The sequence below is a fragment of the Melopsittacus undulatus genome, chromosome 8 (assembly GCF_012275295.1).
Source record: "Melopsittacus undulatus isolate bMelUnd1 chromosome 8, bMelUnd1.mat.Z, whole genome shotgun sequence".
Classification (NCBI taxonomy): Eukaryota; Metazoa; Chordata; class Aves; order Psittaciformes; family Psittaculidae; genus Melopsittacus; species Melopsittacus undulatus.
In genome coordinates, this window is record NC_047534.1 from 54,720,179 (window position 1) to 54,744,914 (window position 24,736).

Consider the following 24,736-nt stretch of genomic DNA (forward strand, 5'->3'; position numbering starts at 1 on the left):
TCCCCTAATCAGTCATTTAGCTTACTGTTCATGCCAAGATTTGCCTATGCCTTGCTCCGTCTCATGGAAGTTTATTTCTTTCCTTGTGTCTTTGACTTGTCTCTTTCCTTACTTCCCCTTCAATTCTGTTGTCTAACCAAAGATCTGCAACCTTTACTCTCCATCCAATTCTCTGTAAACCATCCTCCTCCTTTGTCCTAGCTGCCCTGTTCAGTTCTCTGTCACCTGTCCCTCCTGATCAGCTAGTCACCTCCTGCAGCCCAACACCCACACCTCTCAGGTCCCCACACTCAGTTTCTCAATCTGCTGCCCTCTTCTCTAGTTTGAAACTTTCTTGAACTTCTACTACATATTGTGCTTCCACAGTCTTATCTTCTTAATCAACCCATTTGATGTGCCTTGCCCATCTTCTATTCACCAATGACACCTTTCTTCCTGCATCGGAGATCCACTTGAGTTACTACCCCACCCTACCTCTCCACAGGCAGAAGCCAGAGACCAGTAACTTTTGTGGGCATGGCTCTCTCTTCAGTGTGTGTTGTCCACTTACCACAAGAGGCTCGGTACGTGGCCTGGGCATGTAGGGAAAGGTCTCTCGAAGGAAAGTGGTTATCTCCAGAAGAAGCTGACAGGCTGCCATTTTCAGTGCAAAAGGGCAACAACATTTGGTAGGATTCACAGTGCCTAGGAAAAAATAGTTCTATGATGAGCAAGGAGATTATACATCATGTGGAACCAAAAGGTGATGGACATTTTCACATATGGTGCACAATGCAGGCTGCACTGAAAAGGAGGAAAATCCAGACTTCTGTCTTTTCTGACTTTTCCTACACTAGGGCAAATAACATACCCAGAACAGACACCCACACTCATGAAGCTGCTAGTGCTGGGGTGAAGGTCTAGCTTAGGGCTAATGCCCTCTCTTGAGGTCATTTCCCAAAAATGCCATTGAGCTGCTCCCACCTACTCCTCTCGACTTCAAAGCTGGCCTTTATGCAGTGATAAGAACAAATCCAGAACCACAGAAAAAGACACCAGATACAGAAAAAGTGCTAGCACACTACATTCCATGGTGAACAACAGTATATGTACACAGGAAGCAGTACATTACAGCACACATGTATATACAAATAGTGTCTGGAGAGGACATGTTTGTTACCACCTTCACCTACAACTACAATACTATGTGGTTTAACTTACTTTGATTCACAGGGTTTGTTATAGTTTTCATGCTTGTCTAGACTTTCACAGTCAGTGATCTGTCACTCCCTCCTACCCTTATGTACACACAGGCACAGATGTGTGTGTTTTAGTCGTCTTGTTGTTATACAGGTTTTCAATGATACGTTTTTATACCACTGTGCTATGTTTCTGCTTAAGAATCAGGCAAATATACTGAAGTCAAGATTTAAAAGCCTTTGGTAGGGCTGGGCCAACTCACACCATTTGCTCCCCATTTGTCATGTTGTACTTCCAGGCACGGAAAGAATAGGGAAGGAAGCTGGGGTGAAGGTGAGGGACTGGGAAATACAGCTGGGTGGCAAGAGGATGAAAAGAGAATTAAAATTAAGTGCTCCTAAAGCAGAGGTTCTTACAAGCGGGGGGTCTTGTAGTAAAGGGAGTCTCCTTACTGTCATCTAAAAAGTCTTCTTCCTCATCCTCCTTTCTCAGGCGCCTCTTGGTCTCCTCATCATAAATGAGGCCCAGCAGGTTGGCAGGGCTCTCACTCTCCGCATGGCACAGCTCATTGAGGCGGACACCGATTGCCTGCAGACAGGGAGAAACAAGAAGCACAAACAGGTGACAATTTCAGCCCAGCCCTGGAGGTCAAGGGCTCAGCCCAGTGCAGGCTGTGGAGATGTTCCAGCCAGAACAGGTTGTCCTGGCTTAAGTTTCATTGTGAGGAGCAGCAAAGAAGGTGATGATAAAAAAGTAATTGCTATCAAACCCATCATTTATTCAACACCCCCCCCCCCCCCTTTTTCCAAAGAGTTTTAAATTTCAGGATAAAAAAATTTTGCAGATTTGGTTAATTCCCAAAAAACTCCAACCCAAACCAGCACATAATAGGCAGGAGGAGATCAGGTCATTATTTTGTATCAATTTCTCCCACTTTTCTTCCTCCCCTTGAAATACGTGTTCCAGATTCTTGCTAAGTTTTTCCACTTGGAAGGCGTGCCTTCTGTTAAAGAAACTATCCTCTGACTTAGGAATCTGGTAGCAGTCTCTGTTTGCTCCACAAAACTACTGTGGGAAAGTCTGCTTCTGTCTTTAAAGGAAAGATTTCCTGGTGCACTTCCCAAAAATGAGCAGAATATATGCTTATGAGAGCTGGCAAGGTGTATGCGTAAGGGTGTAGAGGGGATCCATGTAAAGAACACAGACAGATTCCCACTGGATACTGTTACATTCTCCAGAAAGGCATTGATCATTTATTCAGGGCTGATTGCCAGCATCATTATCAGCATGTAAACAGCTCTCATGGTACTGTCAGCAAAGCTACAGATAAGGGTGTGTTAGCAAGAAGAATGCTTTCCTGCCAAGACACTTCAGAGCTGTTACGGATTTGCTTGATTTTCTTTGCTACAGGTAGGTGAAGAGAACACAGCAAGGCACCCAAAACTACATGAGATAGGAAATGTGTTTAATTACAGAGCTTTTATCAGCACTTGCCATTTGGCCTTCTTGGTTTTGGGACAGCTTCAGAGAAAGATACTGAAGAGTGTTTCTGGATCTTCTACAAGTCAGAACTGATGGTCATGCCAGCACTATATGATTTTCCTGTCTCGGCTGAAGTGACACAGTAGTACCTAAACAGTCACTTATTACAACTGTCCTTCCTCACTACTAAGCAGTTCTGGTGAAATCCAGCAATAATGAGGAGGGTAGACTTTGCTACACGAAGAAAATAAGGCGGTATTGATGTGGTTTGCAAGCTGATCCAAGCAACTGCCAATCTCAGCTGTTGGTGAGCCTGCACATTGCTAAATAACAACTCCACATCTCTCATTTTTTTAACCCTTTCATGTTTCAGGCATTTAAAGGAAGAAATGTTCTGCATGTCTCTCCACAAAGCAGTAATTTATCATGTATTATTTATGCTGTGTAGTCCATCCTAATATTAAAGCAATCATACACAATCCTACAGCTTTCTACCTAATGAGGACTGAATTCCTATTGCATTATTACCCAGAAAACAGCATGCCACACTTTAAAACAAAATGTCTCTTAAAAGAAACAGCCAAAGGAAGTGACAGATTAACCTGATCAGAATAGATTTAACACTGTATTATTTCAAATGACAGCATAACAAGTGAGATTGCTTGATTCAATAGGCTTATCACTGTCGTGGGCAGCCAAAACGCTACCTCACATGGCAGAGGTTTACTGCTCTTAGTCTCTGATGGATGTTAGGGAGGCTGAACTAAAAGAGTTGGGGGGGGGGGGGGGTAAAAAAGGTTTTACATTCATTCTTAGCCTTACTAAACTTCGATAATAGCACTGTATATCACAATAAGTGAGCAATTACAGACAAGCTAGGATCCAGAATTAGCACAAATTTCCAGTCCTATTTACTGAAAAGAAAACCAAACCAAACCAGAACAAGGCCTCAGTGCATTTTCTCTTCTCTTTGTCCAAGAATCTTCCTTCCAGAGTGCAGCTCTGCTGCCACCAAGCAGAAAGGAAGGTGTGTTCTAGTGCTGACAAACATCTGGTAGCATGGAGGCAGAGATGGGCTGGGCAAGGAAGCTCATCTTTTTGGTAATGAAGCTGCTTAGGAGCTATGGAGTGCACAGCCCCTCATGTTGATAGTGCCATAGTGAAATGGGCAGGTTAACACAGAAACAGCAAGACATTCTACAGCAGGTGCCTATACTACAGCAACAGAAAGCTGTTTCTCCTCATAGTTCAGCTTATCTGTCTGGAACCTGAGCAGAACCAACAAAAGCAGCTGCCTGAGAGGCACAGGTTGCAGGGTCCCAGCCCTACAGGTTTGGCTGTAGACAGCTTCATCTGAAACAGCTTCTGGGAAGAAAAGCAGTGCCAGAGGACCAGCCTTGCCCAGAAATTAAAGTACATAAAGGAACTGCACCTAAGCAGTGCTAGGAACAGACCAATCCTGAAGCTTGAATCTGGGGGCCAGTGATGCTGTAGGTAACTATGCCGTCCTAGCCTCCAGTGAGAAGAAACAGGAATATTACTGAGCAGCAGGACATCTTGCAGTAAAAAAAGAAGAAATCTTCTCCTGCCTCAAAAGTAAAAGTAAGGCTTTCTCCTTCTGGGATGTTCCTAAACAGCTGGCACACACACATTTCTAGCTTCTAGAATGAATCCAGATAAATCTTATGATGCCATTAAAGTTCAGGATGAAAAGAATTATGCTATGTTGCCTGCCATCACATGCGACCTTGCATCATGCAGGGGTACTTTAACATGTTCAAAACAAAACCTTCCTGGACTTTTTCCAGCATGGACTATTTCAGTTTGTAAAACTGGCAGCTGAGGGAGAATCTAACTGGCTTCTAATAGTTACTTACTTGCTTGGTCCCATTTTTGCCATAATATGAAAAAGAGGAATGTCTAGAAGTAGAGAGTCTGCAAAGAACAATGGATAGCCTTGACTGTCAGAAGTGTATGCAAAAATACTAGGACTATGTAATTCTATGTTCTCCACCTGGAATCCACAAAAGCTAAGGTGGTGACTTAATGGAATATAGAAGCAAATGCATTCACACTATGTACTTGTTCAAGGATCTTTGGTATTTGTGCTGTTACAGTCACCTGTGTTCGAGACATAACAGAGAGTAGGGTGCCCAGGTAACATCCCCTAAGTTAGATTCATGAATGGAAGGAGGAGAGCTGCCAAAAGACAAAGCTTATTGCATGGGTGCTCACACCCAAGCTATGTTCTTCTCCTGGGCTGCGGGCCTACAATGTGCTCCACTGAGATGTATGCATTGGTTTAACCTAGGAGAATATGGATCAGTAAGGTTTTTTTGGTATGGCTTATGTAAATACTCCAAGACTGTGGAATATGTGGTTCTCAAATTCTCCCAAGCCTTGGAAATTATGTCAGTTTGTTTTTTAACCTGATCACAATGCTCACTGTAAAAATCTTTCGTTTTGTGAGGTGAGAAGCACAAAGCTCACTTCCAGACAGACACATGTAACAGGCACCACAGAGGCCAAAGGAACTTCTCCCACTGTTTTGTGAAGTGATTGCAGTGTCAGACCTTCAGCAGGTACACCTCAGTGGCTTTCCAAAGACACTGACAGCACCAGACAGGGCAACTGCCTAGCTCATGGATGGAAAGGGATTGCGATCAAATAAAACTTGAAGGAGCTAAGCTCAAGACAGCTCTCCAGATGACATGTAGTAGCCCTGTAGAATTCCTTGCCAAAGAATGTGCTAACAGTCGGTATGGGTGCAAAGAGACTGAATAAGTTCGTCAAAGAGAAACCCATTACTAAATATACAGCACCACATCTAGCTCAAGCAGCCCTGGGCTAAAAATATTTGTAAGCTTGAAAAAAGCAAATAGTATCACATGCCCTGCTCTTACCCTTCCAAGGCATTCACATACATAAGTGCTGGAAATAGGAGAGGAGACCAAATGGATCATCTGAGGGAATCCTCAGGAGGAGGGGACACTGCTACCTCCTACCAGAGTCTCTTTCCATTAAGAGAAGAGCTGATCCTGGCAGGCTGTGAAGTGCAAGTTGGAAGGGAAACTTATGATTCCTCAGTTTACTGGAAGTGAAATGCTGTACAAGATCCAATTACCTTTACATTTTGGTACAGTTCTTAACATCAGTAAAAGAGAAACAAATACTTACATCTCCCCACTGGTAGAAGAGCTTAGCTGCATTCCACTGCAGCTTCTGGTTCCTTTTGTTGCCCACAATAGGAGAACGTCCACGGGACAGACCTTTCTTAGTAATGTTCACATGGTGACCCTTCATCCACTCGGGCCAGTTGCCACGATTGCAGCGGTGAACGAAGCGCGCACACTCCAGGAACAGGGCTGCTCTTGCCACTACAGGAGCCTCCTGAAACGTGTGCAAAAATCACCTTAAATACAAACATACTAGAGGATTTTGTGCTTTAATCAACTGCTTTGCAAGCTTGCCATGGAGTCACACAGACTGAGCAAACCTGAAACCAGAATCTCTGCCGTAGGTCTCACCTCTTGAGCTGATGAAACCAAAGCTCAGTGAACAGTTCTACTCAGACCAACCTCTAGAGGGGCAGAGAGAGTCTATTATAAAGCTGGTAACAACCATGTGCCAGCAGCCCTCTGCAATGCTTTCTTTAAGAAACCATGTAACTGCCAAAAGCAGAAGCGTGCATCTGACACTCTTACTGGAGGAATGAGACAAGTTTTCTTTTCACCTTTGCTAGTGAGGTTGCAAATATTCCACGTGCAGATAGCAGCACGGCCACATGAATCCTAGAGTTTGTCTTGTTAAGCTCTCCTTGTGCATCTTTGGGGGTGGCAGTATGAATGGAGGCTTGCTGAAACTAGGAAGAAAGCTATTTTGTACTTAAAACAAGCAGATATGGAGACTGAAGTCCATTATTGGCATAAGTTGATGAAATTTTGGTGGCTTAACTTCAACGGCCTTAGCAAGCATCAGACAATTTAGTAGTGAAATAACATCAGGCAGTTGTGTTTTGCAGTGGTTGACTGTTTTTCAGAGGAAAATTCTCTTGTCTCCAGCCTGGAAGAGCTCTTTTCTTTAATGGGACAAATTATATTGAGTGTTTCTTAGTTTGCATTAAATCACCCAGCAAGATCTGTGTTAGACCAAAAAAGAATACTTCTGAAACTTCCAAGGATGTTCAAAAACGGTGCTGTAATTCGTTTCCGAAGGGAAGCTTACACTCAGGAAGGAGCTTCCTTCCCAGCAGTCTACAACTGCGCACAAATAACATCTTCACAGACATCAAAAGTGCCTAAAAGCAAATGGTTCTCCTCATTTCCATTCAATTTCCTCCCTCTCTTCCTACAGTTTTCACAAGCAAAATCCCCTGTAGCCAGCAGTTTGTGTATCTCAAAGTAAACAGTGTCCACAATTTACTTCAAAAGGTTCCCTCCCTATCAGGGATTTCACAGAACACAAGGATACTCCACACATTTAGATGATAACTTTAATGATATAATTAAAACAGATCTGTTTTAAGCATCAACTTTTCAGGGAAGGTTCTTCATCTGTGGTCCATGAATAACAGGCAAGTCCTGAGACCATGGAACATAGCCTATGGAGTTAGGAAACTTATTAAATAGTGCCTCCAATCAGTGCTTTAATCGAAAGTTGAAAGCAAGATGTTTTGGACCAATGTTCCAATAGCTTGGGAATTGACTTAAGAAATTCTGTGCTGCAGCTAAACTCACAGCCAGAAATTACTATCAACAAGACTGAGAAAAAGTCAAGTCTTTCAGAGGACATTAAAAAAATAAGCATAAAAGATAATGTTTTGTCCACATTAACAAGAAAATATGTATTAACTGCTTCCTGACATAATACCCTGTTGCAGCTTTTTGCTCCTGTTTTATTCAAACACTGGAAGCAAACAGCAATGTTTCAGCAATTCTTTTGAATACAAACATTAAAGCTGGCCCAGTGTTCTGATGAGGAAGGCACAAATCTGAAGCCAGACATTCACTGACAACCAGAAACAAAACTAAATTCTAGCATCTGAAAACACCATTACAAATCATTTGTTGCTCATATGCAATATAGAACACAGAGTAGTAGAGGATTTTATCCCTCTAGTCCCTTAGAGTAAAACCTTAACCATACATGAGAAGATGAAGGCCTGACCTTTATTCTTCTAATGTTTTAATTCATCACTGGTAAAGCCACAATGTCTTAGCATACAGGATTCTTGGAAAGATGTGTTGTAAACATTATGGAAGCACTCAACTAAAGGAGGATATTCAGGATGGAGGGGGGAAAAGGGAGGAACAGGAGTTTCAGATTAAAAATCACCAAAGACCTCCTGCATGAAGGAGGAGGCACAGGCTCCCTGGGATTGCTTACCTGAGGCTCAGAGAAACCTGAAGCAGCAGCAAGAGAAAGATGAAGATGTGACAGAATGGACAGGAATGGATTCACACCACAGAGAAACACATCACAAATGGAGAGAAATGAATCAGGCAGGTGATGCATAGCTGAAAAGAACACAAATTACCATGGTCACTGTCAACAGTTAACACAGAAGCATTACTCTCACAAGCCTGCCTGTGCCTTGGAAACTATTCACAAGTCCACTTTAAACACCAGACCTACTGTATCGCTTTGCCTGTTGAAAAGTGTTCTTGTACTGTATAAATTAACATCAATAAGAATCCACCAGTTTCTTAACAAAATTCCAAGTAGTCCCATTGGAGCTTTCCAACAGATAACCTGATCAGCACTAACAACAGCAAAAGCAATAACCTGGCTTGGTATTAATCAGTGTCCTTGATAATTGCCTCAAAAACACTGGTTCAAATCTCTCTGATTATATCTAAAAATAGTGAGGTACAATCCATGACACAGCTCTTTGTTCCTGTTCCCAGCCATCTACTCTGGAGACCTGTTTGGAGCAATCTTTGATTTCCTTCCAGGTCGTATGTCCTCCTATGGATAAATATTTCTTCTATGGAAACAGGGACATGGGAATACCAGAGGCCCCCTAAGACCCTGGCTGATGTGGAGTCAAGATGCTGGCAAGTATTCTTGCAGTTTGGACATTGCTTCTGCTGTTTCAATATTTAGTAGGTCCTCTCAAACTCTTATCCTGCCATAAAGCAGTGCCACCATGGCATTTCAACAAGGGTAAGAGATTTATATGTTTGAACAGATCAGCTCACACATCTTACCAGAGAAATGTACTGGTGATATGTGTCACATTGCTGAACTGGCCAAAGGAAAGCTTGTATTTCCCCATGGGAATCATTTACAGTGGTCCAATTAGGATACTTTATCTAGCATCTTTATACAACAGCAGTTTATTAGAACCCTGCAGAAACTTGACCACAGACTGAAACACCCTATTACTTGCTTTTCAATCTCCAACATTTCTTAAAAGAAAGAAAACTAATTTCACTCTTGCCAAGTCTGGATTTAAGCTGGTGACAAAAGGATTAAACTGTCTGCAACATATTATCATCATTGAATGTCTGCAAAGCCATAAATTGATTATAGTTGTATAAAATTCAGTCAAGGATGGACACTGCCTCCAGGAAAATATGTTAACTACAAAGTTACTAAACCTAAGGCAACACTCGGTTTAAAGCAAATCATGACCTCTATCAGGATGCTCTTGTTTTGTTGCTCTAGTTTCTTTAAATCACTGTGGCAAACCTGTATAAACATCCAGGCTGATCAAAGCTCTTCAAATTGGTATATGAATGGAATTTCATCAATCTGTATAAAAAAGCAGGCTCGAAAAGTCTGTGAAAGAACTGAAAGTGGAGCTCTTTTCCTTTCATTTTTAAAGGCTGCCATAGCAACTAGGCTGGATAAAATTACTTAAGAAGCTTTTAATTTGCATCCAACCTGATTCAAACTGTGACTTCAAAAACCTGAAAACAGAAGTTAAAAAAGCAGAGTTTTCTGTTGAGTGTGCTCTATTGATATAAAATGTGAGAACTTTCCATAACAGTATACATTGCCATTGAGCACTACAGTGAGGTGACAAGCTGTCATCTTTTGATACCTGCAGTGCATGTCACTTCTTCCACAGATCTCCAATACTTTGTAGACAAAATGCCAGCTGAGCAGAGTCTCCCAAGTCTGTAATTAGAACAAGGCTTCTTTCATCTCTACCTACAGACCTTCTAGAACTTCTGATACCAAAGCCTTCTGCATCGTTCAGCAGAAAGGAAACAGGGTCAAACTCTACTTTGTAAAAGCCAGCTCTGGAAGTCAGAACAGGCATCTTCAAATGGTTCACTCTGACCAGTAGTTTTCAGCTGACTTCCGACATGGGCACTGAGGAAGTTGGTAGCTTAAACGTCTGGCAAATTAACAGACATTTACAGGCAAAAGGGACAGAATTGCCATCCCTTGTTTTATCATCTGATTTATTAGCACACAGAGTAATGCATCCCCAGAATGATCTTAGTGACATACTTGTCAGCAATGTGCTCCTTCCTGCCCATGTGCCTTACATTCCCTGTGTTTGTTTAGAATTCACCATGGGGTGGCAGCCTGGCAGGCCTGAAGAATGAAGTTGTCTTTGTGCAGGAGTGATTTTCTCCCCCCGCAGCAACCTTTCCAGCACACTTGCAACCCTGACTGGTAGGAACTACTTCTGACTGTGAGAGCATGGGACAGGCTTTCCTATCAGCCACTGCTACCATAGCTCCCAGCCAGAAGGACAACAGTGGAAGAATGGGAGCTAGTGAAGAAATCACTCATCTACTGGAAGATGGACAGGGATCAGTCTAAATAGTAGAGCTAGATGTGGACTGATGGCAACAGCGACTTTGGGCCAGTATTAATGCAGACTTGCTTGAATCTGCAGCTTAAGGATGCAAGGGAAGAAGAAGGTATAAAGGAGTGGTGCACACAGGGATGTAACATCCCTACAATTAGGAAGCAGACAAGGCAGCACAGCTCAGGGCATAGCACTAGCACAGTGAAAGCATGGCATCCCCAGCAGTAAGTTAAAAAACTGAATAGGAGCACAAATGGCACAACTGTCAGAGGTGAGGTGGCAAGTGGGAATGCAAAGGGATAGAGAGCACACGGATGCTCTGAGAGCAGTGGCTTTCAATCTTTTTCAGTTTGCAGACATCCAAACACTTATGGAAGGAAGAAGAGAAGCTACTAATAACTGTCTTTTCATAGCTGTATTTGTCACATTCTTGTGCTTGTCACATAAGCACCTCAGAGAGCCCTGCTGGCCCATGAACCACAAGCTGAAGGCCACTGCTTTAGAAATGGTAGGGACTGATGAAAGTCCAGCAACTGCAAAGAAAAGGAGGGAGACAGAAGAGACAGTGCCAGGAAGGAGGGACTGAATTGTGTCACTTCAGTGATTTGGATCCGCAAATTTGCAATATCTGCATTTAGGAGCATGCACACTCTGACATTTGACTTTTTTCCACTGTGGTATTTCAGTGTGCTATTTATAACTCTGTCAGAATTCCTGAGTGGAATTCCTATGCCTCTCCAAGTAGTTAACCAGTCTTCAATCCTTATTCTTTACATTATTATTGACACTAGGACCAGAAGCAGAATGGCTGTGGGCAAAGTTTGAAGTCTGACAATAAAAGCTTTGCATTGGCAATAATCTGGTTATGGGAAGCCATATAATCAAAACTAAATCAAATTTGTCTGCATACTCCTCCAGTCACAGATGTCAAAACTCCAACTAACAGCAACACCACCAGCTGGCACTGCTGTGAGGCTTTACCTGCTTTCTGTGTGGGCATGAGCAGCATTAGTGAATGACAATGGACCATCACATATGCATGTGCTTCTCACTCAGCAGGTAAAGATACACCAATGAATGACTTACAAGATCCAGAGCAGCTGCCAAAATGGAGGCATCGGGGATAGTGCCTGGTTCACAGCAGTTCAGGAGAAACTGGAAGCGCTTCATGCCTTGGCGGATTGCTCCCAGGTTCACAACGTTCTTGGATTTTCCTCCTTCTTGGTTGGAGGTCAAGTGATCATCGAAGCTATGGCAACCTAAAGAGGCAGAGTACAGAGGGGATGCAGGGAGGGGTAGGGAGAAGGGAACACAGTCTCTCACCAAGAAAAAAAGTGGAACAAAAATCTTGATGAGTACAGTCTTGGCCTAAAGCCCTTCCTCACCTATGCACTGTCTTGAAGGTAACAGGGACATTTTTGTAATTCATGATTCCCATGAAATAGGTCTAGAGCAAGCCCGATTCTGGTCTTGATCATAGTGATGTCTGCCCAAAACAATTCCGCCATACTCAGCGTGGAAGCCCAGGATTTACTTCAAAATGGGTGAGCCAGAATATGCCCTTCCTCTCCACCTCTTTGAATCATCTTACTTACTGTTTTTCCTGAATAATCTCCTACTTCTCTATTGCCTCTAAGTTTACCTTAAGGGGGAGTATGCCTTGTTCCTCATGTATCAATTTAGCAATGCATCATTTACAAGGATAGAAGAAAATAGTAGCAAATATTGGAAATGTTCTATGTGCAAATCAAGTACTGTCTGTTCTTAGGCATACATCTTCTGTGATTACCAGAACAGCCAAAGTGAGACTGGACTCAGCTCCTAGCTATCATCATCATTCCAGTCTCTCTCCCTTGACGTGCACTCTTTGGGATGGAAAGCTCTCTGATAAGCATTCTTTATGAAAATGAAGCTAACACCCAGGACTTCTTGCAAGCATGGTTTTAAACTCCAGGTATAGAGTTCACATGATAAATAAACTAATTCCATTGCTGATTGGAATGAACACCTCTGAATGCAGAAGACCATTATGCAGCTGGTAGCCAGAGCTGAGAGAGTGGTAGAAAGACACAGAAGAGAAATCAGGAAAGTAGTTTCAAGGGCAAGGAGGGTGGTCAAAACGAGACTAGTCAGCTTCTGGGAGATTTAATCCATAATACTCTCCCTGTTCACATGTGAAAGTATGAAAGTTTACAGAATACTGAAGGATAAAAGCAGAAGAGAACACCAAATGGGGAATTCAAGATTGGCTTTCAACATGGATTTTAAAGACAAGAGGCAAAATGTCAGCTCTACAAAACTGTGATTTCTCCTTCCTCGGGAAATAAGAATGGCTGAAACTCAAAGTCCCTTTGAAATTGTATTCCCCAGAATTAATTGGAAAGAACTTATGCACCACAAGCAATAGTTACAACAGAAAATGACAATCCAGGTCTTCACTTTTGCCTGGAAAACAGAGGTATATCAAAGTTCAACAGATTACAACAACTGTGGCTTTTCTCTCTCCAATGAAGCTGTACATTTTCCAGCAAACAAAATGTTCCTATGTTGGGAAATATTTCATCAAAACAGAACAAACAAACAAATAAAGTAGAAAGAACAGGAAGAACACTTACATAAATGAGCAGGCACAAACACCCTTTTCTTCCAAACCTTCCTGTTTACTTACAGCCTGTAGCAGGCTATCTGAGCATTCCTGCTATGACTGTTGTAACACTAACTTATTTGAGGTACAAACAAGTGTTTTCCTATTCAGGGCCCTGTTAAGCTTGTGCCTGTATGAGATAAAGAAAGGAATTTGGCTTTCTGATACAGAAAGGCACATCTAAGGCCTGTCCTTAGCCCCCACTGTAAAGATCTAGCAAAGGCTCAGCCTGTCTCTACAGCCCTTTGTACTTTGTTGAAGCTTTGCAAGAGAATCCTTCAGACGCAGCTGGGGACCATCCTCCACTATGCCCATTTGGAGCAGCCTTGCTGTAAGCATGGGAGTCCTCCTTGGTGTAATGATAATGTGACAGCCCTGCAGAAAGATCTCATACAGTGAGCAGAGACTACTGCCTAACCTAGGAGGACACTGGATGCCCAAGCTCCCATCCTCACAGTTGCTTCTTGTGTGAATGAAAGATCACCCCTTGGAGTAAAGCATGTGCTGAGGTTTGCCTGTGTTGTTGTGCCCTGAACACCCTGGCAACTTCTGTGGTCACTTCCAATGTCTTCAGGAAGTGCCTGAAGGAAGGTTAAGGGTCTCCTATAACCACACTGTAACTCACTGCTGTATGTATGCTTTGTTCTTAGTATGGGTAAAAAGATCATTAATCAAAACATTTTGTTATGCATGAATGTGCATATATATGTGTATATATATGTATACATATGCACACATACAGATACACACACACCCACACGTATGCTTACATACATATCCAACACAGAATTTCCAGTGGTCTAGATGATATATCACAATGAAGATTGCAATTAATATATGATGGAACAAATTATTCTATGTTCAATTATTTAGGGATTTTTTACTGCAATCTATTTCTCCTCTGTTTTCTTTTAAATTTCGTCTACTATGTTAAAAACCCCAAAAACACAAGAGGAAACACCATACGGAAAAAGCATGAGCAAAGTAAATATGTAGCATCATGAATGACAAGAATGGGAAGGCAGAACTAGGTTCCAAAACAGTGCTTTATGGTCAGACTCCAGGGTTTGAATACAATGCTCATTCACCTTCATCAGGCTTTTATTCTCTCACCCACATGCACATAAAACCTGATCTTTATGAAAGATACAGAAGCACTGGAAATTTCTACTGTGTTATGAACTGTCCCAAGCTGAAAAGCCTCACATTGATTGCACTTTGCACATGTGAGTATGTACACACAGGCATGTATGACTACTCTAGTATTTTTGCTAATGGTATGTGGCTTACCACACCACTGCATACCAGTGATCTTTGTGAACGGTGATACAACTTCCTTATCTGTCACACTTTACCTTAGAAACTTAAAATACCCTCTCTTTGCTTCAATTAGGGATCAGGCAATGGCCCAACCCTTCCCATCAGCATCACTGGACAATTTGCTTGTTTCTCATACTTAACATGCAAGGGGTCTGTCTTTAACCCACTGCATCACTTTTATTACAGCATTCCTAACGCACGCATATGTTAAAACCAAGCATGTGTCACATACATCTATTCTGTCTCTGGCATGTAAAAGATGTTTCAAGTTCTCTTCTTTCATTACATAAACTCTGATGTTACTCACAGAAGACTGAAGCATGGGCTACACTTCCAAAGCTCAAAAAGCCAATACTAACGTCATCTAAGTTTTGTATAAATAGAAGATGTGTCACACATACGGAACAAGACGCTCACAGGGCCAAGAACAAATCAGTGCCATGAAATCAATATGGGCACTCTGGGCAGAAGCAGACTCACAGCAGCATGAAATCAGCATTAGCAAGATGAAAAAAATTACAATTCCTACAAGAAAATATGAAGCACAACTCACATGAGCACTGTAGAAACAGCTGTGGCAGCCTATAGAAGTCTCACTGTCCCTCAGTTATTTGTTCCCAGTGAGGGCTGGGAGGAAATGTGGTGGAAGCACTTCACACCTGCTTCAGCTCACAGTAGTGGATGAAGAAAACAGTGCAGTTCCTTCCATCATGGGAACATTCACCTTCAGCTACCAAGCTACAGCAAGCTGCTGGGCTCATCCATTCTCCTTCTAAAGGAACAATACTTTTCACCTTTTCAAATCACCTATTGGAAAACTACAACCACTGTTTCTGCAGTGGCAGAATGATGACCAGTTTACACTGCCAAGATATGCTCCTACTTTGCTAGAATCACTTGCCTGAACAATGCCTTACATGCATTACATGGCAGGTCTGGGACGGATGATGGTGAAAAAGGCGTACAATGCAGTGTTCAAAGGGTAATGTGAGAAAATGAAAAACACAGTGTCAGAGAATGTAACTTACTGTAAAGCTACAGAAACCATGGTGAAAAGGAAAATCTACTCCTTTTTGTGTGTTTTTGGGAGTCAGGTTGGGTTTTCTTCAAAAAAAGGAGAAAAAGCAACAGAACTTCAAGATAACAAGGTTGTCTCCCTGACAACAAGGAGGAGCTCTGAGTTGAGGACATGAGCATGTGAATCACTGCACGGCATTTTAAAACAGAATATATCAGGACCTTCTATTATTCATAAAGGCACTTTTCAAACGTTGCTGATTTTGAGAATAAACTGCAATTAAATATACTTCTGTGGAAAGGCAAAGTACTGTTGTTGTTATGATGCTGTGCACTAAGGAAAAGGGACCGCATCCCTAACGAATGGTATGCAGACACTAGACATGCAAACACAGAAGAAAAGAGATAATTATAACAAGGTTTGTGCAGGGTTTGCCATTTCTGGGCTGGTCTTTGCTAGAACTGTCAAATGGTCACAAACTGGGGAGGGGGGAGAAAAAAAAACCAACAAACAGAAAACCTGATGGAACACCCATTGTTATATTAGGCAATGAAAGATTTACACACCTGATTTGGAACTGAATAAGTGCTTTGAAGCAAGCGTTAATTTTTTTAAGTGCATTGATCAAATTAAATTTGATTTTAAAAGCCCGAATGTTGCATTTGCAGAATTTATTAGGTTTTTTTTTTAAATAAAATTGACTTTACTAGATTTTTTCTTTTTTTCTCTTTTTTTTCCTAAATCAAAACAAATGAAAGAAGGAAGGGAAAGAAAACAGTTACAAAGACTAAAAAGTTGGAAAAGGCTGGAATGGATACAAAACCTATGGAAAAAGCAGGAAAAAAGGGAAAGGGGTGAAATACAGAAAGAAAGAGATTAAAAAAAATAAAAAAGTTTAAAGGAAAGAAAAAAAGGAGACGAGAACCCTGATTTCTAACCATCTTTTTCTTCTGTGTGATGAAGCTTGGATGGGTGTCTTCGGCAGGTGCGCCATTTACCAAGACGCTTGAAGAAATTCTCCTCTTCGTCTCGCCCGTTGTCCAGGCCACCTCCTGGCCCCCCACCTTCTGACAGCTTCACTGCGCTGGTGAACTTCACCTGTGCAAACACAAAGGGCCAGGTGAGGTTGTAGCATACCACATTCTCTTGGTCTTCCTTGTTTAGCCATAAAGCAACTGCAGAAGGGCTGTAGCACAGAGGATCACCATTAAAATGCAAGTGAGTCTGCACAGATTTACGTACACTGAAGCACTTCATCTTTTAAGCTTTCTGCTTAAAGGATTGGTCTTTCGCAAGAGGCTGTAAAAGCACAAAGAAGGAAGGAGAAGTGTGACCAACAATTAAATCTCAAGCATGTTGACAGAGCATGCATTTCTCTCTCAGTGAACCAAAGCAGACTGACAAGTACCGTGTTGGATAGGTTTAACCTTATCTTTACTGTTAGCCACAAAAGTCCAGTATAAAATCTCCATGGCACTCCACTCTGAAGATTCTATGACCGAGTCTGATTGGCTGCAATGTACATGATGAGTAGAATGTTTCCTTGGACAGACAAAACCAGTCAGATCCCATCCTTCCAAGTTCTCTGCAATTCAGCCTGACACATTTACCTTAGAACTCTGCCTGATGAAAGACAGACGGTCGACAGAGCTGATATCTAGGAGATCTTCCACCCCATCAGCCAGGCCAGAGAGGGAGGAGCGCTTCAGCCAGTTCCCTGTTGCAGAATAAGCCACTCAGGACAACTCTGAAAATGCTTCCAAGCAGAATCTATTCATTAGCAACTGCAGCATATATCTCCAAAGTGGCCATGCTAGGGTTTTGGGAAGACAGAAGGAAAGGGGAAGGCAACCTTTTCATGTAACATGTATTAACTACCATGCAAGGCCAGGTCATGAGACTTGTAAAGGATATATTCTTTACCTGTCAAATTCTATTTGGAATATTTCTCTTCTAGAGAGAAAAACACCTGTGAGATCAAGGTACTAGCCTGCTACTTTGGAGACACAGATTTTACATTCTATTTTGCAACAGATATCATCTGGTACCTTTGGCATATTGCTCACATTTCCCTTTGCCTCAATTCCCCATCTGTAAAATGGAGAGCAGCATTTCCCAGCTTCCCTTGGGAGAACATACAATCTACTTGGATACTAAGGAACTTGTTGCAATATTTCTTAAGACAAGTATATCTGTGTTTCTATGCACATGCAATATGTATATAGAACAGGAAGAGACATACATTTACCTATGGGGAGTTTGAGTTTCTTTCGAAGGGAGATTCGTCGGGAACGGGAGCGGGAACGCCTGTCTGTGGTAGTCCCAGAGTGAGCAGTGGTACACTCGGATGTGTCCTGCTCAGACTGACTACTGGTATCACTCGCTGCACTCTGTGACTTGAACATCTTTCGCCAGAAGTCCTTGCGACCCAGAACGGCCCCTTGGATTTGCTCATCACTGGAAGAAAAGGGATGCAGATCGTGAACTGCATTTCAGAGAAGTTTGGATGCTCAGGGGAATGAGGTCTCCCTCCCACAGCCCCCTCCCAACCTCTCTATTCTTTAAAGATGTTTAATTTTGAATTCCAAACATGCTTTTCCCAGTGGGACATAATCAAGTTCGACCACATGCTCAGTATTGTTCAAGGCACGAAACAAAAGTCTTCTCTACCCTGAGGCACTTGCCCACTGAACAGATCATTCCAGTTTTTAGTTCTTACATGTGAAAAAGAAATCATCTTCTTTAGGTCAACATGACTCATGTTGGTAAGACTTGGTGCTTTCTATAAACAGGTGCCCTGCAGAGCTTATGAACATCACGACAGCCATTTGTGAACCTGCTGGGGTCACAGCTCTCATTAAGGTACTGGAATGGCGACAGCGTATTTTGCTATACTCTTGAGATCTCCCATGGCTATGGCAGGGCTCACAGCAGCATAGCTTGCTGCAATACTGCAGAGCAGTAAAGAGTTACCCTTGAAGTCTCAGTAACAGTGAGCCTTTGCAGGCTCCATTAAGGGAGGAGAATACAGAATATAGAGCTCTGTACCCTTGCGCAATGTCTTCATACAGTGCATTTCAAAGAACTTTAACAAGACAGATGGGTATTCAGAGGCACAGAGAAGTTAAATGACTTATATGAAGTTATTAGGGACCAGTGGCCATTTATAACATTTATTACATTTACTTCAGTATTAAATGGCTGAACTCTTTAGATAATAGAGGCTTCAAACTTCCAATACTTAACAGCAGGTTGATTTGGTAATTGAGAAAACTGGTAGGTCACCTGTGCTAAGGGAAATGCACCGATCTTTGGAGGCTACATGCCCAAGATAGGTCAGGATGGGCTGTCTCTTGAGAGGCAGTAAAGAACTTAGCAACAATTTGGAAGCTGAAAAGTAATAGAATGATCCAGAAGTACCAAAAAAAGCATGGAGAACAGCTGTGATAGCATCTCTGAGGACCTAACAGTCTATTGATGGCTATGGTAGTATGAGATACTGGCTCATCTACTGTGTGGTGATTTGAAAATCTCTGCTGGTTCCCATCAAAATCAGGGTGGGTCCAATTGGCAGCAATGAAGATCAGCATTACCTGGATTTTATCAGTAGCTCCTAAGCACTTAACGTGTTGTATCATCCAAACAGGTAAGTCCTTGCTGTCCTGCCTATTTGTACTAAGCCCAGAAGGAAGCAACTGGCAATAACATGTGAAACAACTCAATATTTACTTACTGTTCTGGTGTTTGCATTGGGCGGCTGGAGATGTAACTACGGCACTCATCAGGGGCAGCTGATGCCTGGCTTTTGTCGATGATGACGCTTCCCACCTCGGATCTATACATACAATATAAATCATCAGCTAAAGTGAATGGATGGCCCATCTCATGGTCATCACATAGCTGTATGACATGGAAACCAGCACTGCTGAGCTGCTTTAGATTTGTACCCTCTATCAATTTACTGCCTCTATACATAATCATTCAAGAAAAAGTCATCACTTCTTCGAAGCAAAGCCAAAGCTTAGAAGTTTCACAACTCGGTGAATCCTCTGCCCAATATTTTCATATGACAAGCCTCAAAGCACCAGAGAAAATTTCTTTTTGATAAAGAAGCATGGCAGGATTAGATATATTCTGGGACTTTTTTGCATACCAGGGTTTACCTGTCAGATAAACAACACTAAGGATGTGATGCACATTAAAAGTGATGTCCACACAGTGCTTTGGGATTGACACTATGCTTCTTACTTTTCTTAACCTTTCCTTCTCCCAGAGTTTCCATTGCACTGTTCTCTTAGGCCTCATGTGTGGGTTAGGTTAACACTTTCTGCTGCAAATCTATTACTGTCTCAGTTCATTATGAAGTTTTAAAGGAGACTGCTGCCACAGTACAATTCTGTACATCAAGAACTGACATACGCTATCATGATAAACACACAAGCCCTTGGACTTTCTACATTTGTGTTCAGTGCATGTATTCATGCAGCCATATGCAGGTCATTTCCCTTCTGCCTTCTACACACCCACCTTTTGCTCCCAGACGGTTTTGGCTCTTGCTCTGTTTCCTCTGTTTTTTTTTCCTGGTGTTAACTTTTCAGCACTGTCCAAGAGGGCACTGAGCGCCACTCTCCGAAACACATTCCCATGAGCTTCCTTGATAAACTGGACCAGCTGTCGGATGTCACAGTACAACCCCTGAGTAGGAAGACATCATGGAAATGAAAGAATTCAGTCTGCAGCTCCTGAAGAAGCAGTATCAGTCATTTCTAAGGTATTTCAGCATTACTGCCTCTGGCTGTTGTGTGATATACTCTCCATCCACAGGGTTTGTGTTTTCTGGCTGAGATCAAAAGCTGGAAACTCGATTTAGTGCACTCAGAAGAAGCAGACAAAGAAGAGCATTATTGCTAGGGAACATGCTCTGTAATGGGCTACAGCAGATATAGAGATATCAGAGACTAAAACAGCTGCAAGATAAGGGAGCTGCAAAGATGACTTAAAGCCCAGTTTACTCCATTCATCTAGCCCAAAAAATCTTAAAAGACATGAAAAAGTTCGGAGGGAAAGGGCAGTAGAGTGCAAAAAATTGCATGTTTTGTTTCTAAACCAGTGGGTGTCTTGGGATTTTTCTTGATTATTTTAGAGCTTTACATCATGGGAAAATAGGAATGACTCACTCATTCCCCAACCTACTCATACATTCAAGGCTGGTCTTAGTTCTGAACATTCATGCACATCTGTGATGTGACAAATCACCTCTCTGTGTGAGGGCAAGGAGAAGGAGGGAACAATTTTACAGGTCCTGATTTTTGATCTGTAAACTTTCCTCAAAGATCTTGGGTTATTGCAAAAATCCCCAGCTAGGAATTTCACAGCTAGCTTTCAACAACAACACCCCCCCACCCCAAGCAAACATATAATTGGATCTATATACTGATTAAGGCTCTTTTTCATAAGATATGTAACACAAGACTGACTTTAGAGTGACACAACAGGAAATCCTCATATATACTCTGTGTACTGTATTCTCTATACAGGCACAAATGATGATGCTATCCTTAAAGGTACACACTAACTAAAACAGGGTCCAGAAAGACATACAATTTGTAAGGAAAATTTACAAATCTAAATCCAGTAACAACACGTTTTTCTGCATCCCACCACATCTCTGCACAGAAACATTCCAAAGGAGGAATATCCACAGGAAAAGAAGGCTTGGACATAGAATCATAGAATCATAGAATAGTTAGGGTTGGAAAAGACCTTAAGATCATCTAGTTCCAACCCCCCTGCCATGGGCAGGGACACTTCAAACTAAACCATATCATAGGTAAACCATCCTAAAACACAGCACAGAAGCTGCTTGAACAGAGAGACAAATGCAGTTCAGAGGGCACAACTTTCATCCTGGCTAAGCCCCCAGGTTCCAAGGCAGGAATATAAGAAGGGCATCACATTTATATCAAGTTTCAACTGTGACTGCATGGCTTGCTACACTCAAGGGATTTGGTTAAACTGAACTAATTCATTGTAAAGCACTACTGTTGACACTCAAGTAAAAACTATCTTTGTTAACATGAAATCAAGTGCTTACCAGGTTTTCTGGGCTGTGCAGTTCATGTGTAGTGGATGCACAACGGGTGATCAATGACTTGAACATGGCACTCACAATAATACCTTCTACACTCTGAGCTGTAGACTTGTTGTCCACTGTGGTGAAGTTATTCCCAAATCCAGCTTTGTCTGTGAAATTCAAGTATAAAGGGATTCAGATATGGGGGCAAGTACCCACATAATAGCTTACTCTCAGTTCTCACAATCCCACACCAAGCAGAAGGGAAGGTTAAAATAAATGAGAGAAAATAAAATCTTCCAGAAACTGGAGTTTGAAAAAGGACTGAAATGATCAGGACCATTCTGGCTTTCTTTTGTCCATGTCTCATTTACAGAAAGTACAGACTAAGATAGAATTTGAACAATACCTCCAGCTTTGCTATCTACTCTTCTAAAGGACAAGAGATGTTTGATTAAGCTGTTAAGTGACAACACCCATGAAAAGAAAGTCTTCTGCACTACAGGAATGCTGTTTTTGCAAGAGGCACAAGATGACCAAGCTCTCAGAAAGAGTCTAAAAAGAATTACACATTTATAGTAAGAACCATCCCAGTTTGATTGGGTGAGAGAAAAGCCTTTCAAAAGCCGCATGAGCTGCCATGCTTCAAAGCATGAGCCTGTCAATACTTGATGAATACTTCAGGAAATGACCTTGGAAATCTTCACAAAAGCCTCTGATATAATATCCTTGATGCTTTCTTTGAAATGCCTGGGATCAGAGGTAGACTAGTAGACTAGTCAGAGTTGCTAAGTGCTTCAGAGGAGCTATTCCTACTCTGCAAACAGTCATTGCTAACTAAACTATAGTTAACTAAGCAAAAAATAAATGTCTGGTCATTCTAATAGCACATGGAATATTTTTTCCTAGCTAAAAATAAAACTAAAACATATATACATATATATATATATACACATGCACACACACTTGTAACTGCAGGCATGTGCATCTGTGTGTTCATTCTTGTTTATTCTATCTGTTCTTGCTGTTTACCATCTCACCTGAGGCACTAAAGGTTTTACTGTTCAATTATACCTCCAGTCAGAATAAACCCTGGATTAAACAGGCCATTGCAGCTGGTGCCTGGCCATGCCATGAAGCAGAAACCCTCCTGCATGAGGCACAGTTGAATGAAAGAAAATATTTCCATTGAAAAGCCATGAACAACAGATCGGATGAATCATAAAAAGAGAGGCCTTCAATTTCAGGTGCATCGGATGATATGAGATCACTGAGTGATCAAATCAGAAGAGATTCAATTCCTCTGTCCCACTCTGGCTGGGTATACTCTATATTCTGAGGATAGTTATTCACTTTTTTCTCTTGAAAGGAAAAGGGCATGGCTTCTTTTTGATGGTAAAGTTTAGGAATATTCAAGTGAGAGTTTTTGATGCCAGCTGTACTTACTGTCAGTGACTGGCTCCATGCAGAATCCCAGTAAAGCATGCAGGAAATCCACCACATTATTGAGGGAATCCCTGTTCACATAGTCCCTCATGGTCTGCCGGAACTGCATCTTATCCAGTTTGTAGAGCTTCGTGAGGCAGTTCTGAGCCTGCAATGATATCCATCACATCGAAGTACATGTTTGAGTTTTGCTAAGGGGCGCAAGGTACTTTTTTCTCTTGCTTAGGCAGTGCTCTGCTGTGCTGTCTAAAGTAACTCCCCTAGGAGCTGGAAGGTTTGGGTCCTGTGACAGAGGACAAGCTTGCCTCTGAAGCCAACAAGAGGCAGTGTACCAGTATGGGTGCCACTGTTTGGAGGGAGTGGTGAAGTCACTGCCAGCTATGTCTCAAGGCCTATCCTCCTCTCTCCAACCCCAGGATAAAATCTCACTGCATATGAATGAAATAGGACTGTCCCATCTCAGTCACACTTACTGCCTTGGTGAAAAAGGTTCTTAGCTTCAGGCATTTTCAGCCTCTGGCTCAGATCCAACCTATTTGATGCACCTATATTCAGTGACCAATTTATATCATGCAAAAAATTGAGCTTTTTATTTAAAAGCTGTTAATTAGAAGTCAACTACTTATCATAGGCATCCATCCTACTGGGACCCCATGCATGCTGGACTTACAGAATTTGAAATATCACTTTTATGGGAAACATGAACTCTCTGCTATCTGCAATAGGGGGCTTAAATTTCCAGTAAACTCAGACATGTAATTGTCCATGCAGTCAAGACAAATGGTGCATGCAAAGCAGTTTGGCCAGACAAATGCACAGAAGATGCAGCAGACTTAGACGTGGAGGAAAATCTCTTCCGATAAAGACCTCAATTCAATAAGTCTGGTAAGAACCTTGGCTCCAAGAGACCTATTCATTTATGCTTAATGTTATGCACAGGCCTAAATGTTTTGCTGGCTCAGCTTCAACACAACATAAAAGCCATCCTTCTGATGACTATGCTATGTGTTCAACCAGTGCTCTGTGAAGAACCTTTTTACTGCTACTACTGGGACTCTCTTACCCTCATCTCTCCCATTGTATCCAGAACTAACACTACTACTGCAGTCTCCCCAGTACCCAGGAGTCCAGTTAAGAGAAGAACGCTGCATGACACAGAGGCAGCCAATCCATCTGTGAGCCACCTAGCTCAGAATCCAGAACCAAATTATAGCTCTGTTGGCATGGCTCAGGCTAAACAAAGCCATGGAGAAACACTTGGTTCCTTCCCACCCATACCACTAAATTCTCATTAGTCGTCAAAAACATTCCCTGGTGCAAACACAGAAAGCAAGGAGGAGGCATGTGCTAGAAAAAGCCTTTGAAAGGCTCCCAATTATTGGTCATTGTGCTGATCTCAGGGACTCAAACTTCTAGATGAAGTCAGATGTCTGGGCTGCATCCTGGGCACTTTCCACTGCTTCAACTTGAGAAGAATCAAAAAATCTAAGGAAGCAAAAGTGACCATCCACCCTGCCCCTAAACAGGGCATGGGTCTTCTAATCCCTTGAAGCACACTAGCATGCCTGTAAACACAGTGCACTCCAACTATCAGGAGCTGATGGAGCAGCCCAGCAGCAACCAGTCATAATCACCATTGAGAAAGGTGGACATAACTACACTTTAGACTTCTAGAATCAGATATGCAACCCACTATAGCTGCACCTTTTATAAACAGCATACTCTGTTGGGGTACTGCCAATGTGAAAATACAATTCTACCAGCTCACACAGGGGATTTGCTCCCATTTGCCCCTTCCCAGAC

General features: G+C 42.1%; 1 protein-coding gene across 1 annotated transcript in view; it reads right to left on the bottom strand.

The window, feature by feature from the left end:
- UNC80 (unc-80 homolog, NALCN channel complex subunit) overlaps positions 1-24,736 on the bottom strand; it is a 117,971-nt gene that overhangs the window by 65,262 nt on the left and 27,973 nt on the right. The window contains 12 exon segments of the mRNA XM_034065723.1: positions 551-684; positions 1,632-1,767; positions 5,839-6,051; positions 11,519-11,691; positions 16,413-16,512; positions 17,025-17,131; positions 17,663-17,871; positions 19,148-19,249; positions 19,942-19,991; positions 19,993-20,109; positions 21,509-21,657; positions 22,934-23,081. Coding sequence (XP_033921614.1) covers positions 551-684; positions 1,632-1,767; positions 5,839-6,051; positions 11,519-11,691; positions 16,413-16,512; positions 17,025-17,131; positions 17,663-17,871; positions 19,148-19,249; positions 19,942-19,991; positions 19,993-20,109; positions 21,509-21,657; positions 22,934-23,081 — 1,638 coding nt within the window.